We start from the raw sequence: 16,489 nt of genomic DNA on the forward strand, positions 1-16,489 counted from the left end.
TAAATTTCTTCAGTTCTCTTTTTACTCTTTTAGTTATTTAATTAAAACTTATACTTAGTTAACAATTATTTATATTAAATAATCTCTGTTGAAATAACCAATGTGGTTTCTGCCCCTGATCAAATCCTGACTGATACAAATATGTATTCTTTTGTGTGGGTTTTTTGTTTTTGTTTTTGTTTTGCTTGACATTATGTTTGTGAGATTTATCCATATAGCTGTAGTTCATTGCCATTTCTTTGTCCATTCCATTGGTGGGCAGATCGGGTTGTTTCAGCATGGAGCTATTACAGTGATGCTTCTGTGAGCCTTCTTGCATGTATCTTTTGGTGAACATGGGTCCACATTTCTGTTGGGTGTGCACATTCATTGCTAAGAGTGGGATTGCTGAGTCATGGGGTAGATGTATGTATATTCTACTTTTGTAGATAATGCCAAATAGTTTTCCAAAGTGGTTATACCTGTTTACACTCCTCTGTGTAGCATGTGAGGATTCTAGGTGCTCTCCATTCTCCCCCTTACCAGTACTGGTTATTGAGAGTTTTGTTCATTGTAGTCCCTTTGGTTGGTGTCAGCTCCATTTGTTAAGTCCCTCGTCTCCCCACTAATGTGATATATGATATGCCACCTTTGTCATATAACAAGGGCTATAAATGTGTAGGTTTGTTCCTGGACTTTATTCTGTTCCATTGATCAATCTGTCTCTCTCCACTTCTGTCATACCATGATCATGTTTACTATAGCTTCATGTTAAGCTCTGCATTTTAGAAATTACATCTTCTTTTCCTCTTCTTTTTCATAAATATCTGGCAATTCATGGCCATTTATTCTTCCATATAAATTTTAGAATCATCTTAAAGTTCTATGAAAAACAGTCTTAGAATTTTGAACAGAATGGCATTGAATATGTAAATTACTTCAGAGGGAGTTGACATTTTTGGTACCAGTAGGTATAATTTACTTTTCCTTTTATTTAAGTCTTCTTTAATTTCACTTAATAAAGTATAATTTTACTTTAAGTATTACATATCTTGTTCAATTTATTTCAGTCGATATTTTCTTATACTACTTTCAGTGTTGTTTTTTTTTCCCTTTTAAATTACATTTTGTAACAGGTTGCTGCTGGTACATACAAATGTGGTTGACTTTCCTATGTTAACCTTACATCCATTCACTTGATTAAATTCTCCTGTTTCTAAATATTTGTAGATTCTTTGTACACAAACATGTCTACAAATAATGGCAGTTTTACTTCTTCCTTTCTAATTCTCAGACTTGTATATCTTTTTTTTTTTTTTTTGTCTTTTTGAATTATCTGGGCCCTCCAATACAATGTTGAATAAATATTGTTAGTGGGCACCCTTGCTTCATTCCTGATTATAAAGGGTAGGCCTTTAATTTTTATCTCTCTCTTTTTTTTTTCAAGTTTTAAAGTAAGCTCCACACCCAGTGCTGAGCCCAACGCGGGGCTTGAACTCAGGACCGTGAGATCAAGATCTGAGCTGAGATTAAGAGTTGGGCACTTTGGGGCGCCTGGGTGGCTCAGTAGGTTGAGCGTCCGACTTCAGCTCAGGTCATGATCTCACCATCTGTGAGTTCGAGCCCTGCGTCGGGCTCTGTGCTGACAGCTCAGAGCCTGGAGCCTGTTTCGGATTCTGTGTCTCCCTCTCTCTCTGCCCCTCCCTGACTCATGCTCTCTCTCTGTCTCAGAAATAAATAAACATTAAAAAAAAGAATTAAAAAAAAAAAAAAGAGTTGGGCACTTAACTGGCTGAGCTACTCAGGCGCCCATAATTTTTACCTCTTTAAGATGTGTTTTGACCCAGGCTTTTTTTCCTTAGATATTCTTAATCTGGTTAAGGATATTCTCCTCTATTTTAATTTACTAAGAATTTTTATCACGAGTAGGTTTTTAAAAATCTACTGATATATGGGGCGCCTGGGTGGCTTGGTTGGTTGAGCGTCCGACTTCGGCTCAGGTCATGGTCTCATGGTCCGTGAGTTCGAGCCCCACGTTGGGCTCTGTGCTGACAGCTCAGAGCCTGGAGCCTGTTTCGGATTCTGTGTCTCCCTCTCTCTCTGCCCCTCCCTTGTTCATGCTCTGTCTCTGTCTCAAAAATAAATAAACGTTAAAAAAAAATCTACTGATATAATAATACCATTTATTTCTAGTTTGTTAATGTGATGAATTACATTCATGACTTTTTAAAGTTTTTTTTCATGTTTATTTTTGAGAGACAGAGACAGAGCACAAGTGGGCAAGGGGCAGAGAGAGAAGGAGACACAGAAGCCGATGCAGGCTCCAGGCTCTGAGCTGTCAACACAGAGCCCAACACTGTGCCCGAACCCACAAACTGTGAGATCATGACTTGAGTCAAAGCCAGATGCTCAACCAACTGAGCCACCTAGGTGCCCCCATTCATGACTTTCCTAATATTAAAACATCTTGAATTTCTGGGGCGAATCCAACTATGTCATTATTTATTATCTTTAAAAAATTTTTTTCTTTAAATGTTTCATTTATTTTTGAGAGAAAGACAGAGTACAAGTGGGGGAGGGGCAGTGAGAAAGTGAAACACAGAATTCAAAGCAGGCTCCAGGCTCTGAGCTTCCAGCACAGAGCCTGACGTGGGGCTCAAGCTCATGAACTGCGCGATCATGACCTAAGCTGAAGTCAGACACTTAGCCAACTAAGCCACCCAGGCCTCCCCCTCCCTTTTTTAAATATACTGTTAGATTTGGTTTGCTAATAATTTATATAAGAGTTTTGTATCTGTATTCATGAATGCAACTGACCTGTTATTTCCTTTTCTGATAATATTTTTGTCTGCTTTTGGTATCATAGGGATGCTGAAACAATCTTTGTGAGCTCAGGGTGGTCTGTTCCTTGAAAGTTTGGTAGCTCATACCCTATAAAATTATCTGGGCCCAGTGTCATCTTTGTGGAAAGATTTTATTTTATTTATTTATTTTTGTAATTTTTTTTTAATAAGTATTTTTTCTTGAGAGAGTGAGTGTGAGCAGGAAAGGGACAGAAGGAGAGGGAGAGGGAGAATCTTAAGCAGGCTTCATGCCCAGCGCAGAGCCTGACGAGGGTCTTGATCCCATGACCTTGAGATCATGACCTGAGATGAAATCCAGAGTCAGATGCTTAACTGACTGAGCCACCTAGGCACCCCAAAGATTTTATTTTTTTAAAGATTTTATTTTTAAGTAATCTCTACACCCAACGTGGGGTTTGAACTCACAACCCCAAGACCAAGGGTCTCATGCTCTACTGACTAAGCCAGCAAGGTCCCCCTGTGGGAAGATTTTTAACCAGTGCTTCAAATTCACCAATACTTAGAAGAAAACTTTGGCTTTCTTTTCCTTTTTTTTTTTTTATTTTCAAAAATTTTAATTTCAGTATAGTTAATAGAGTGTTATATTAGTTTCTGGTGTACAATATAGTGATTCAACAGTTCTATACTCATCATGTTCAGTGTACTCTTAATCTCCTTTACGTATTTCACCCATCCTCCTGCCCACCTCCCTTCAGTTTGTTCTCTGTAATTAAGAGTCTGTTTCTTGGTTTGTCTCTCATTTTTCCCCCTTCGCTCCTTTGTTTCGTTTCTTAAATTCCACATATGAGGAAACCAATGATATTTGTTTTTTCTCTGACTTATTTCACTTAGTAATATACTCTCGAGCTCCATTCATGGCATAGCAAATGGCAAGATTTCTTTCTTATGACTGAATAATATTCCATTGTATATATATACACCACATCTTCTTAATCCATTCAAGTATTGATGGGTACTTGTGCTTCCATAATTTGGCTATTGTTTTTTTCACATTTTTATTTATTAATTTATTTTTATATTTAAGAGAGAGAGTGTGTGCACGTGAGTGGTGGGGGTGTGGGGAGGTGAGGGGCAGAGGGAGAGAGAGAGAATCTTAAGCAGGCTCCACGCTCAGCACGAAGCATGACGTGGAGCTTGATCCCAAGGCCCTGGGATCATGACCTGAACCAAAATCAAGAGTCAGACGCTCAACTGACTGAGCCACCCCAGGCATCCCTCTTTTTTCCTGTTTTTAATGTTTTGCTCTTTTATTTCATTCTGAGTTACTTCTAAGGCTCTGCTATTTCAGGAATTTGTTCAGTTTGTTTAAGTTTTCAAAATTGTTTTTTTTTCAATGTTTATTTATTTTGAGAGAGAACACGTGCATAAGGGAAAGGCACAGAGAGAGAGAGGGAGAGAGAGAATCTCACATAGGCTCCATGCTCAGCATGGAGCCTGATGTGGGGCTCAGTCTTACGACCGCGAGATCACGACCTGAGCCGAGATCAAGAGTCAGCTGCTTAACAGCCACCCACAAACCTCTAAGTTTTCAAAATTGTTAACGTGTAGTTATTAATAATATGGATAAATTCTTGGGTTCTTCTTTGCCTCTTGTTAGTCTTAGCTCCACCCTGGCACAGTTCTTTTTCAAGTGCTACTTCCTTCCCTGTTACTAGAGGGATACTTAGGGGCTTGGGTGGTTTCTACCTTTCATCTCAGGGTTACCCTGAGGCTCCAGATAAAGAGCCAAGACTTCCAACCCTCCCAGAACCTGAGTTTTGCTTTGGGTTGCTGTTTATCCCTCCTTCCCTTGATACCTCCCCACCTCATCCACTGGAGCCCAGCCATGGCCCTATGGGATCCTTTGTGTTTGGGTGGTGGTTACAACTCCCTTAACCTCCCTCTGCTTCTTTAGAGTCACTGGTTGGTAGGGGACAGAGCCAGAGCTCAGACTTTTTCTCATTCTTAGGAGCTGCAGGCCCTTTAGTTGTGACCTCAGGCTTTTGCACCAGTGGTTTCCTTTTCCTGATTGAACCTGGCCTGATTTATGCCCCATTTCACACTTTCTCCTGGATCCTTGCCTCATCCCCTTACCCTCACGATGTCCCTGGGTCACTGTGTGATCCTGTCACACTGAACTCTTACTCATAGCTGTCTTGTTTCTGGACAGTCTCCCCCGTGACCATGTGAGCTCCTTTAGCATCAGAACTGTGATTTTTCCATTTTGACAGCTCTAGTGCTTAATGTGCCTGGCACATAGTAGGTGCTGTCTACATATGTAAAAATAACCTACTCAGCACCCACATTCATAGCAGCCACATTCACAATAGTGAAAAGGTGGAAACACCTCAAGCATCCTTGGACAGACGAATAGATAAGCAAAATGGTTCTGTGTGGTTCTGCATGTACAATGGAATGTTATTCAGCCTTGAAAAAGGACATTCTGAGGCACTGGGTGGCTCAGTTAAGCATCCCACTTTGGTTTAGGTCATGGTCTCGCAGTTTGTGAGTTCGAGCCCTGCATCAGGCTCTGTGCTTACAGCTCAGAGCCGGGAACCTGTTTCAGATTCTGTGTCTCCCTCCTTCTGCACCTCTCCCGCTCGTACGTACTCTGTCTCTCTCTCAAAAATAAACATTAAAAAAAAATTGTTTTAAAAAGGACAGTCTGACTCATGCTAAAATGAAAATGAATCTTGAGGAGATTATTAATGTGAAGTGAAATAAACCAGAAGCAAAATGACAAATACAGTGATTCCACTTATGTGAGGTACCTAGAGCAGTCAGACTCAGAGACAGAAAGCACAAGAGTGGTTGCCAGAGTCTGAGAGGAGGGGAAATGGGCAGTTGGTATTTTATGGGAACAGAGTTTCATTGGAGGAAGATGAAAAGGTTCTGGAAGTAGATGGTGGTCGTGATTGCATAGTAGTGTGAATGTGCTACTGAACTGTACAATTGAAAATGGTTGAGATGGGGGGCTCCTGGCTAGCTTAGTTTGTGGAGCCTGAAACTCTTGATCTTGGGGTCCTGAGTGGGAGCCCCACGTTGGGGGTAGAGTTTACCTAAAACAAATGGTTGAGATGGTAAACTTTATGTGTATTTAAAAAAATTTTTTTTAATGTTTATTTTTGAGAGAGAGAGAGAGTGCAAGCGGGGGAGGGCAGAGAGAGAGAGGGAGACACAGAATCTGAAGCAGGCTCCAGGCTCCGAGTGTCAGCACAGAGTCCGATGCAGGGCTCGAACCCACGAACCACGAGATCATGACCTGAGCTGAAGTTGGACGCTCAGCTGACTGAGCCACACAGGCGCCCCTATGTGTATTTTTTTAAATGTGTATTTATTTTTGAGAAAGAGACAGAGTGCGAGCAGGGGCGGGGCAGAGAGAGAGGGAGACACAGAATCTGAAGCAGCCTCCAGGCTCCGAGTGTCCGCGCAGAGCCCGACGCAGGGCTTGAACCCACGAACCACGAGATCATGACCTGAGCTGAAGTCGGACGCTCAACCGACTGAGCCACACAGGCGCCCCTATGTGTATTTTTTTTTAATGTGTATTTATTTTTGAGAGAGAGAATGGGCAAGGGGCAGAGAGAGAGAGAGAGAGACAGACAGACAGACAGAGGATCCGAAGTGGTCTCCGTGTTGACAGCAGACATGTGGGGCTTAAACTCCTGAACTGCAAGATCATGACCAGAGCCAAAGTTGGATGCTTAACCAACTGAGCCACCCAGGTGCCCCAACTTTATGTGTATTTTACCACATAAATATACCACATAATTTTACCACAAAATTAAAAATTTTAAAGCTTTTATTTATTTAAACCCACCAACAGGTATAATTTTTTTTTTTTTTTTTTTTTAGAGTGTGCAAGCTGGGGAGAGGGGTGTAGGAAGAGAGAGAGAATCTTAAGCAGGCTCCACACTTAGCATGGAACCCAACACAGGGCTCGATCCCACAACTCTTGGATCATGATCTGAGCCGAAACCGAGTTGGATGTTTAACGGACCCAGGCACCCCTTAAAGATTTTATTTTATTGTATTTTATTAAGAAAAAATTTTTAATGTTTGTTTTTTTTTTTGAGAGAGAGAGAAAGAGTACAAGCAGGGGAGGGGCAGAGAGAAAGGGAGAGACAGAATCCGAAGCAAGCTTCAGCACAGAGCCTGATGTGGGGCTCGAACCCATGGACCACAGGATCATGACCTGAGCTGAAGTGGGATGCTTAGCTGACTGAGCCACCCAGGTGCCCCTATTTTATTTTTAAGTAATCTCTACGCCCAACATGGGGCTCAAACTCACAACCCTGAGATCAAGAGTCGCATGCTCTAACGACTGAGCCAGCCAGGTGCCCCTAGTCTTCATGGATTTAAATGCACCAGTCTTTTTCTTTGTGGCTTCTGAGTTTATGATAGACTTTGAAAGTTCTGGGCATGCTTCACTGTTACCTGTAAATGTTGCCTGTAAGAGATAAAACAGTAGCTGCTGCTGCTTTTCTAAAAAGGTGTTAATATTTTAGTAAATTAGCTCATAAATGGAAAACTGCCTTCTTCCTGGCTCCTGAATATGCTACATGCATTCCTGCTCCCAGACTTTGTCCAGGCTGCTTCCATACCCTCCTAGCTCTGCTCCTGCACATTCCTCCCGCCTGCTGGTCCTGCCTTTCCACGCACAGAACACTTACCTTGTCCCATCCTCTGGATCCCGTCAGGTCAGCCTCAGGCCAGCTCAGAAACCAGTGAGGGTGGATGAGTTCTGTACCCTCACACCAGGTGTGAATCTTTCCCTCTCTCTGGGGTGAAGGGGGAGTAGGCTTGTGACAGGAATGCAAACTGGGGGGCAGAGTGCAAGGAAGCTGGTTTCTAACCACATCCCTGCCTTCTTCCAGAAAGGCTTTTGGTGCCAGTGACTCTACAGAGTGACCTGTGACCCTGGAGTCCCAGGAGGATGCCCAGAGCCTGCTCCTTCCTTGGGGCTAGCTGCAGTGCACAGGTAGTCAGGCTAAAGACCCTCCATCTGGGGCCAGGGTCAAAGTCTGTCACAGTATGTGGGCCTGGCCAGAAACTGTTTGCAGCTGGCTGCATCCAGAGTAGAGATCGGGGACTCATGGGGCTCAATTTGGAGGCCAGAGAGGGGTAGTTTCATGGTCAGCTCTGACCAGGGCCTGACTGGGAGGGGCCTGGTCTTGAGGTGGGGCAGAGGTTTGTGGGAAGTTAGACCCTCCTCGGCCAGTACACAGTCCTCTTAGTGCTCAGTACTCCCTTGGCTCTTATCTCAGACTTTTGCTGTGTGCTGCGGCTGGCTGGCTGGGGGTGATCTTTAGGGAGGCGTCAGGTCAAGCCAGGCCCAGCAGCTGTTCCCCAACCTTTGCTGGGGTCAGGTGGGATGTGTCTAGCCCAGGCCTGAGCCCTGTGGAGGATCTAGAGGCTGGGATTCAGCCCTCCCTATGTCCCAGATCCACTGGGTGACCTCAGGCAGTCCTTGCTTCTCTTGGCTATCTGTTCATTCAACCAGTATTTCTGCTCCTTAAGCCCCAGGCATTGTTGTCAGTGTCCCCACCATTCACGTGTAACAGAGATCCCAGGTTCGCTCACCTTGTGTGCGTGTGGGATGTAAAAAGCTGGTCTTGTGGCTGAACTGACCCTCCAGATGCAGAAGGCACAGCCCAGAGCACACCTGGTGGCTGCCTGGAGCTGACCTCAGGGAATTCCTTAAACCCATTCATTCCCACCTTAACCTCGGAGCTACTGGGATGCACTCTTCTCACTGTTCCCGAAGCCTTCCTGTTCTTCCAGGACCATCTGGCTTTCCAGGAACATTGAGGTGTCCCTGGCGATCCAGGCTATAGTCCTGAAGACTGGGCGACCTTGACCCCTGACCTCCCGGTGCCCCTGAGATATGCTGTGGTGATTCCTGTGGGTCCTCCCCACTCAGGCCTCTCCTTCCCAGAAGGACTGTTTCCCTCAGCACCTCTGTCTGCTCCCCACTCTGGTCTGGTCTCAGCTGAGTCTTTCCTTGGCCAGGGGAAGGTAGGGGTCTGGGCAGCCACTGGGGACAGGAGAGGGCAGGAGGGTGTTTAGGGATTAGGAGCTCCTTTATTTCACCCCAGCAGCAGACACACAGACCCAAAGCAGTGCTCAGACTTCTATTAGAGATTCTGCCTCCCCTGGATCAAATATCCAGTTTACATGCATCTTCTGGATCACACTCCTGGTGGGGTGGGCTGTGTTCTGGTGGCTGGGCAGGGCACAAAGAAGGGGTCTGGAATCCTGTCCTCAGAGAAGGGACCTTGGTGAGGTTTGTGTTTGTGGCAGTGGCTGGGAAAGAGCTGTCTTGTCCTACATAGGGGTGCATGTGAAGTTGTGTCCCAGACAGGACATGGGGCTTGTCCTGCGGGGAAAAGCCCATGAGGCCCAGCTCTCTAGGAGACGGTCCTCTTTCGGAGGGTCACATTGCAACACCTGCCTCATGTTGGCTGTGTGCCCCCTGCCTGGCACTGCATGCTCTCAGCCTGTTCCTCCACTGTGAGCTGGGCCCCTAACCCCTCAGAGGGAGGATCCCCTGAGAGGGTCCTGTGGGGTCACGGGCGTGGAGCTGGTGTACAGTGAGGGTGGGGAGCAGGTGAGTGGGATAGGGGCCTGGGGCAGCCTAGTCGTCCTTGTCCTTGGCCCCATGCTTGAGGATGCGGGTGAACTCCACATAGTTGAAGTTGCCTTTCTTATCAATGGGTGCCTCTCGGTACATCTCGTCCACTTCTTCATCTGTGAAGCGGTCGCCCATGGTGGTAAGCAGCTCCCGTAGGTGGTCCTCGTGAATAAAACCTGGGGGCAGGGCCAGGGTCTGTGAGACAAGGACTCAAGCTGGGACATGCCCAATACCCCTACCCTGAACCCCAGTCCTTGCAGACCTTGTAGTGGGGAAAGGACCAGGAAAAGACACAGCTCTGGCCTCCAGCCAGTTCAAGCTTCCCAGAGCCCCAGAGGGAGGGTTCTGTGTGTTTCTGTAGGGTACTTGGGGCTGTAAGTATGGGGGGCTGGGTATGTCTCACTTTAAGAGCATGAGCCCTAGAGTTCCACTGCCTGTTTGCATGCTCCTCCCCCTTCTTCCTGGCTGCGTGACCATGAGCAAGTTCTTAAACCTCTCTGTGCCTGTTTGACCTGGAAATCGGGGATGAAAATATGCCGCCACCCTGGTAGGGGATTATGAAGGTAGTGAGGAAAATGTGAATGTACTTGGGCCTGTGGCCCCTGAGAAACTACTGAAGTCACCGCTGCCAGCATCATCCTGGCCTGTGTCTGGGACAAACTATTTGTGGGACGCAATCCCTTTGGAAGATTTGAGGATGGGGGCTGGTTTTTGTACCTTGTTGGCCAGAAGGGCCTAGAATGATTTAGTTTCTGGGAAAGTCTAAAGTGGGGGCAATGTGCTGGGCCAACAGGTGAACTCAAGAAGTGGAATGTCTTGGTGGTTGTGGGCTCTTGTGCTCTAGCATTGGGGGGAAGAGAACAAGGACAGGGCATGGTTTGGCCGTGGAAACCAGCAGATGTGGGATTTCCATTCTGGCCTTTGGGGACAAGTCCCAGCACAGCCCAGCCCCACCTGCATCCCCGTGGGCACCCTGGGTGAAGTGCTCAGACCCGGCCCTGTCTAGGCCTCCACCTGGAGGCTGCTGACCTGAGGCCTCCTCGTCGAAGCAGGCGAAGGCATTTCGGATCACATCCTCAGGATCTGTGCCGTTCAGCTTCTCCCCAAACATGGTGAGAAACATGGTGAAGTTGATGGGCCCCGGGGCCTCGCTCATCATGCCCTCAAGGTACTCATCTGTGGGGTTCTTCCCTGTGGCAGAGGGACATTTGTGCCTGCTGTCACTGCCCTGTCCCCACCCACCTCCCTGTCCCCTCCCTTCATGGCCTGTTTGAGTCCCATAGGCAGGAGATAATACATTTTGTAAATTGCACAGCATCTTGCTGGAGCAGCCCGCTTTCTGACTGCTCCCTCCCCTGGGCTCTCCAGGCTGCCCTGGCCAGCTTCCACCTCTGGTCTAATATCCGTGACCTCTTAAGTGTAGGAGTCACCATTTGCTGACTGTCCATGGTGTCTGCTGCCCCACATGCCTGACTGCTTTAACTTTCATCATGCTGTGAGGTCAGCATACTCACCCCAACTTCACAGGTGTGGGACCTGAAACACAGAGGTGAGGCCACTTATCCAAGATCACACAGCAAGTAAGGAGTGGAGCCAGCATTGGAACCCAATCAGCTAGACCGCAGATTCCAGGCACAGTGTTGAAAATGGTTAAACCAGTGAGCTGTGGTGTCACAAAGACTGGAGTCTGAATCCCAGTTTTGTGCCTTGGTTTCCCCCGTGTCTTAGAATTGTGAAATAGCACCAGTGGTTGTAAAATCATACAGAACAATTGGCACAACCCCATACTCAAATCAACTGCTGGGTTCAAATCCCAGCTGTACCACGTAGTAGCTGTGTGGTCTCAGGCAAATTATTTACCCTCTCTGAACCTCTGTTTCCTCATTTATAAAGTGGGAATGATAATCACATCTACCCAGTAGGATTGCCTTGAGAATTAAGATACATGCACAGCTTCTTCTTATTTTATTATCTGCTGCTCTTATTTTTAAACTGGAGGATGATGTTCTTAACCAGAAGGCCAGGACTGACCTGTGGCCCACTGACATGAGCTACAAATAGGAATGCAGGTTTTTCTGGGTAGATGGCCCACGAGGGGGCAGTGTCTGATGTCAACAACCCTCCAACTCAGGGTTGCCCAGTCCTCTCCCCAGACACCCTGGGCGTGTGTGTATACAAGGGCCACAGTCACCATTGCACAGGAAGGGAAATGGGCTCAGAGCAGGGCTGCCCAGCTGTGAGGGGCAATGCCAGGGGCTAACTCAGGTCTGTCTCTCCCCAGAGCTTGGGGCTTGACCTCCACAGGCTGCCTCCTCCACTGCCAGAGGCTTCCTATCTTCCCCAGCCAGTGTCTGACCTAGACGCTCTCACCTGGGTGAAGGAGGTGCCAGGAACTGATGCTGAGAGTAGTGTTTGTGGCTAGCACATGGGAGGGATGTGAGGGCGGGGCCACAGACTAGGGAGGTGGTATCTGGAGGCTTGGCCTCTGGGTGTTAGTTTCCCCAACTGAGCAGTGGTGAATTGTACTAGGTTCCTGAGGAAGTTGCTGGAGTCAGAGAGGCTCTAAGAGCCTGACATGGATGACTTCTGAACAAGGGGAGGCACTTGGCTTCAGTTTCCCCATCTGTACGCTGGAAAGTCTGTGTAGTTAAAACTTTCTTTAGTTGCTGATCCTTCGCTTTAAATGAAGTGATACCAGGCACCCCTACCACAAATTTGCCTGAGGCAGCACTGCTCTAGAGTGAGCCTGTCTGGGTTCAGATCCAATGTCGAACTGCTCTGTGCCTCAGTTTCCCTGTCTGTTAAATGGAGAGAGTAATGGCATCTGCTCTCCAGGGTGGGTACCACATGTCACTACATGGGATGTACTCTATAATGACGAGCAGCCCCACTGCCTGCCTCAGTTGCAACCCTTGCGGGGCCCGCTTAGACCCCAGCCACCCCCATCCCTGCTCACCCAGTGAGGCCAGCATGTCATGCAAGTCCTCCTTGTCAATGAAGCCATCTCGGTTCTGGTCAATCATATTGAAGGCCTCCTTAAACTCCTGGATCTGGGACTGGTCAAACATCGCGAAGACATTAGATGTGGCCCGCTGTGGCCGCTTCTTGGTGGTTTTGGCCTTGGCTCGCTTGCTGGACATCTTGGCTTCTGGTGGGTGGGGCTTCCCTGCAGGAAGTGGGTGTCAGGGGAAGAGCTTATGAGCCTGGGCCAGAGAATCTTCCTGCCTACCCTAGACGGGCTGTCAGTGCTTGGGCCTGGCATTCAAGGCCTCCCATAGGCTTGAGGCTCCTGTCATCCAGCTCATCACAAAAGCAGACAGGCATGGGCTCTATGTGATCATAAACAACTTCTCTACCTCTCCCAGTGAATTTCTTCATCTGGGAATGGGGACATGAGGAATGCCCAGCAGTAGGGAATCATTGACTTAGTGCCTGAGAAGCCACTGGAATGGTGCCAGGCACAGAATAAGCTATTTTTGCTGTGGCTGTTTGGGTAAGATTGGGTTTGTTGCCAACCTGTCCTTGCTTTATCTCTTTTAATCCTTAATAGCATTTACACTCTCCATTTCTCTCCCTCCAAGTGACAAGGTGGGTTGAAATGTGGGAGGTTGTGAGGCTCCCTGCCAGCTCCTCTGCCCCTGGCAGTATGGAGCTGGATCAGTGGCCCTGCATTCTTGACATTCTTGTCCTCTCCTCCCCCTCCTCCTCCTTCTTCCTCCCTATCCCTCTGTTCTGGATGTTCTGGAAGGCCTATGCTCTGGGCAGTGTTCCCTCCCCCAACTTGCCCACACTTGATCAGCCCCTTGGGTGGATGATAGACCTGATTTGGGCCCTACTCCGTATTCTTACTGCTCAGTGCTTAATAGGGGCATGAGGCTTCCCCAGGCTGAGAGCCCCAGCTTCTTGTCACTCTTGTTTAGACCTGGCCTCCTAGCCTCTAACTAGTCTCTCCCATCCCATATAGATCCAGACCTGTACCACCTATCACTTCACCTTGAAGCCCTTGAAGGTTCTTGCCTCACTCCAGAACAAGTCTGGGCCCCTGAGTCTGGCATTCAGGGTCCTGTGTGAACCCCTCCAACCCTTGTCTGACTGAGCATGGCACCCCTCACTGTGTCCCTCTTGCCATCCATGACCCAGCCATGCTGGACCTCTGGATGTTCCCCAGACACCCTCAGACTTTCCTCCTTAGTCCTTCCCACTGAACGCCCTTCCTTTTCCAGCCTAGTTCTTGAGACACCTCCTTGGGGAGCAGGTCCCTGACCCTTGCGTTGACAGTAAGCACCTAGAGGTCTCTCTCTCCCTCCCCTGATGTACTAATAGGCTAATAGATGCTTGTTTAATTAATGCTGTGATGGCAAGTGCAGCCAGTCTACTTCTCCCACTGTACAGATGGGGAAACTGAGGCAAAGCACAGTGCTCTTTCCCTCAACCCTTGTCATGGCTCATGGGGACGGTGCCCCTGAAGACCTAGTGCTATGTGCCCCGCAGCTGGGGCTCAGTACTTAGGACCACTGCCTGCCTCTCTCCTCTGCCCTGAGCCGTTGGTCCAGGGCCTGCCTCCAGAAAGCCTTCTCTGCCTGTTTTTAGCCCCAAGTTGTGTGGTTATGAATGCCCCTCAAGCTGTCTGTTGGCCTCTATCCCATGCCCCTGTTCCAGTCATCTCAGACTCTATCCCATGCCCCTGTTCCAGTCATCTCAGACTTTGGTCTTTGAGATCTTAAATGCTCAGCAGGGATCCTGCCCAGCCCCAGCCCTTCCCCAGGACCACAGCCATCTGTAGTAATGACAGACTGCTGCTGTGTTCCACTGGACTGACACACCTGGCCCTGGGTGTTTCTCACAGGGTACACGGTGGGTAGACAGAAGCCCTTCTCACCCATTAGCTGGGCGGGAATGAGATGGTGGCATCAGCAGGGCTTTAGTGCTCTGAGGGGCCCAGTCCTTCCTGAAGCCCTCTGTTTTCTGGGAACTTCGACTCACAGAACCCATAGAAAGCCAACAAGTAACCCAGTCATGAGATGCTGTGATGGTTATCATCACTGTTGCCATGGCCCTACTGTCTTTAAAGATCTATGCAGATGGAGCCAGGAGGAGAGAGGAAGCCATGGCCAGAGGTAGGAATGGCTGAGATCTCACCCACTGCTGTGATACTGGCTGGGCCCTTCTGTCTCTGTGGCTTCCCCTTCCTCATCTATCCAGTACTGAGCTTTAGGGTTTGTCCATCCCAGCAATCTTGGGAAGCAGGGTGAGGTTCCCCCCCCCCCCGCCCCCGCCACTGTGCAGTTTAAGAACTAATGCCCAAGAAGGGAAGTGTTGTGCCCATGAGGGGGGTAGAGCCCAACAGGCAGCCAGGATGCTTGGGCTAGGCTTGGGTCAGTGGGTGGTAATGGCCAGCCCTTGGTGCCCTTGATGACTGAACACAGAAGGAAACACATACCCTAAGAGGCTCCTGGTGGTGGGCCTACTACAGCTGAGGGCTCTGTGTGACTAGAGGCAGTTTATAGGCTTGGTTGAGGAAACGGGGTCAGGGACAGGCTAGTCCCTTAGCCCTGGAACCTGCTCCTGGGGGTCCTAGACCCTAGGGAATCAGATATAACTGGTATTTGGACTGGCTGCAACTAGGTGACATCTCCCTCCTTCTGGTGCCTGTGTCCTCCATTATCTCTTGGTTCCTATGGCTGGTGGTGCCAGATGCCTTGCTAGTAAATTCACCTCCTCCCTGGCTGAGTGATCTGACTCCTTCCTCAGAGCAGTTAGAAAGCTGGGGAGGACCAGCAAGGATTGAGGTCCCCTGGCCCAGGTCCCTGTCTGGCTCCAGAGCCCTTTGACAGACCCTTCCCACCCAACAGGCACAGTTGGACAGATGGCCTAGTGCATGGAAGTCTCAAGTGCTCTCACACAACATTGGTGTGTGTGTGGGGTGGGGTTACCTTTATCTCATCCCTCTCTCCTGCCCCAGGAGATAGGGGAGAGGACACAGATGCTCTGGAGGGGGTCTCAAGGAGCCTGTCTGTGACACACATGGGTTTTCTGGGGCAGGGAACACAGGTGACCACAACTCCTTCCCTCCCCTTCTGGGCACCCCAGAGCTCTGGGCTTGGCGTCTGAAACTCCACTGCAAATGGGAAGGGCCTGGACAGTGTTCCCTCACCAAACCCTCACCAAAGGAGCACTGGCTCCCAGAGCCTAGAACACTCTCCCTGCTGCCCAGCCCCGCCAGAGTCCGGTCTGACCCGCAACTCACAGCCCCAGCCCCATGACGGTTGTCCTTGCCGAGATCCTCGGCGTCCCTGTCCGTGGGGCCTCACATCGCCTACCCTAGCCCCCCCCCGCGGCCGCGGCTCCCACCTGGTGCGAAGAAGGTGCTCGCTCTCCGTGCTGAGCAAGTGCGGGGCGTGGGCCGTCCGTCGGTCCGGCTCCGGGCTCGGTGGGCGGGGCCGCACCGGCCTTACAAGGCAGAAGAATGTGTGCGCGGAGGGGCGGGGCAGGGCGGCGCACCCGCGAGGCCTTATTTGGCCTTGACTCACGGGCGGGAGGCGGTACGACTTCCCTGAGCGGGCTGGGGACGTGACGCCCGGAGGAGATGCGGAGGGAACGGTGGCCCCCTCTCCCCTGATTGTCACGGGAGGGGGATTTATTTGGGCCGTCCCTTCCTTCCTAGTGAGACTGGCAGAAGGACATCCAGGATCTTCAGTTCTGAGATCCTACCCCCAACTTTCCCCCAAAGGCCCCCCTGCCCGGCCCATTCCCGTGGGAGGGCTTCCTTCCACCAAACCAAGTATGGCTTTTTTCCCAGTCTGAAAGAAGAGGCGTATCAGATGGTCCCCAACATCCTCACATGAAAAGGTCACCAGTCAGGCTCCGCTGGTGTGGGGGCTTCACCTGGGGATTAGGACTGCAACGGAATAGCCCACATCACTCCCCTTTCAGGCTGTCCTCAGTTTCCTGTAAAATAGGAGGGTGGTGATGAAGATTCAGTGAAAAGAGTGGCAAAAAAGAGCCAGGTAGCATCCTGGGAGCCAGCGATAAG

The 16,489-nt window shown here is 49.2% G+C and overlaps 1 protein-coding gene across 1 annotated transcript; it reads right to left on the bottom strand.

Annotated features, from left to right (window-relative positions):
* Positions 1–8,942: 8,942 nt before the first annotated feature.
* MYL9 (myosin light chain 9) lies at positions 8,943–15,968 on the bottom strand. Its single transcript, XM_027070022.2, has 4 exons — positions 15,808–15,968; positions 12,413–12,622; positions 10,486–10,647; positions 8,943–9,632 (listed from the first exon to the last, which is right to left on the bottom strand). Exons 2-4 carry the CDS (start codon positions 12,594–12,596, stop codon positions 9,460–9,462), a joined length of 519 nt encoding a protein of 172 aa, XP_026925823.1. The 5' UTR covers positions 12,597–12,622; positions 15,808–15,968; the 3' UTR covers positions 8,943–9,459.
* Positions 15,969–16,489: the final 521 nt, after the last annotated feature.

The sequence above is a fragment of the Acinonyx jubatus genome, chromosome A3 (genome assembly GCF_027475565.1).
Source record: "Acinonyx jubatus isolate Ajub_Pintada_27869175 chromosome A3, VMU_Ajub_asm_v1.0, whole genome shotgun sequence".
NCBI classification, from domain to species: Eukaryota; Metazoa; Chordata; class Mammalia; order Carnivora; family Felidae; genus Acinonyx; species Acinonyx jubatus.

Coding starts and splice junctions, on each gene's coding strand:
- MYL9 (XM_027070022.2), bottom strand. CDS start 12,596: ATGTCCAGCAAGCGAGCCAAGGCCAAAACCACCAAGAAGCGGCCACAG. Junction 10,648..12,412: donor TGACATGCTGGCCTCACTGG/GTGAGCAGGGAT, acceptor CCTCTGCCACAG/GGAAGAACCCCACAGATGAG. Junction 9,633..10,485: donor CTTCGACGAGGAGGCCTCAG/GTCAGCAGCCTC, acceptor CCCTGCCCCCAG/GTTTTATTCACGAGGACCAC.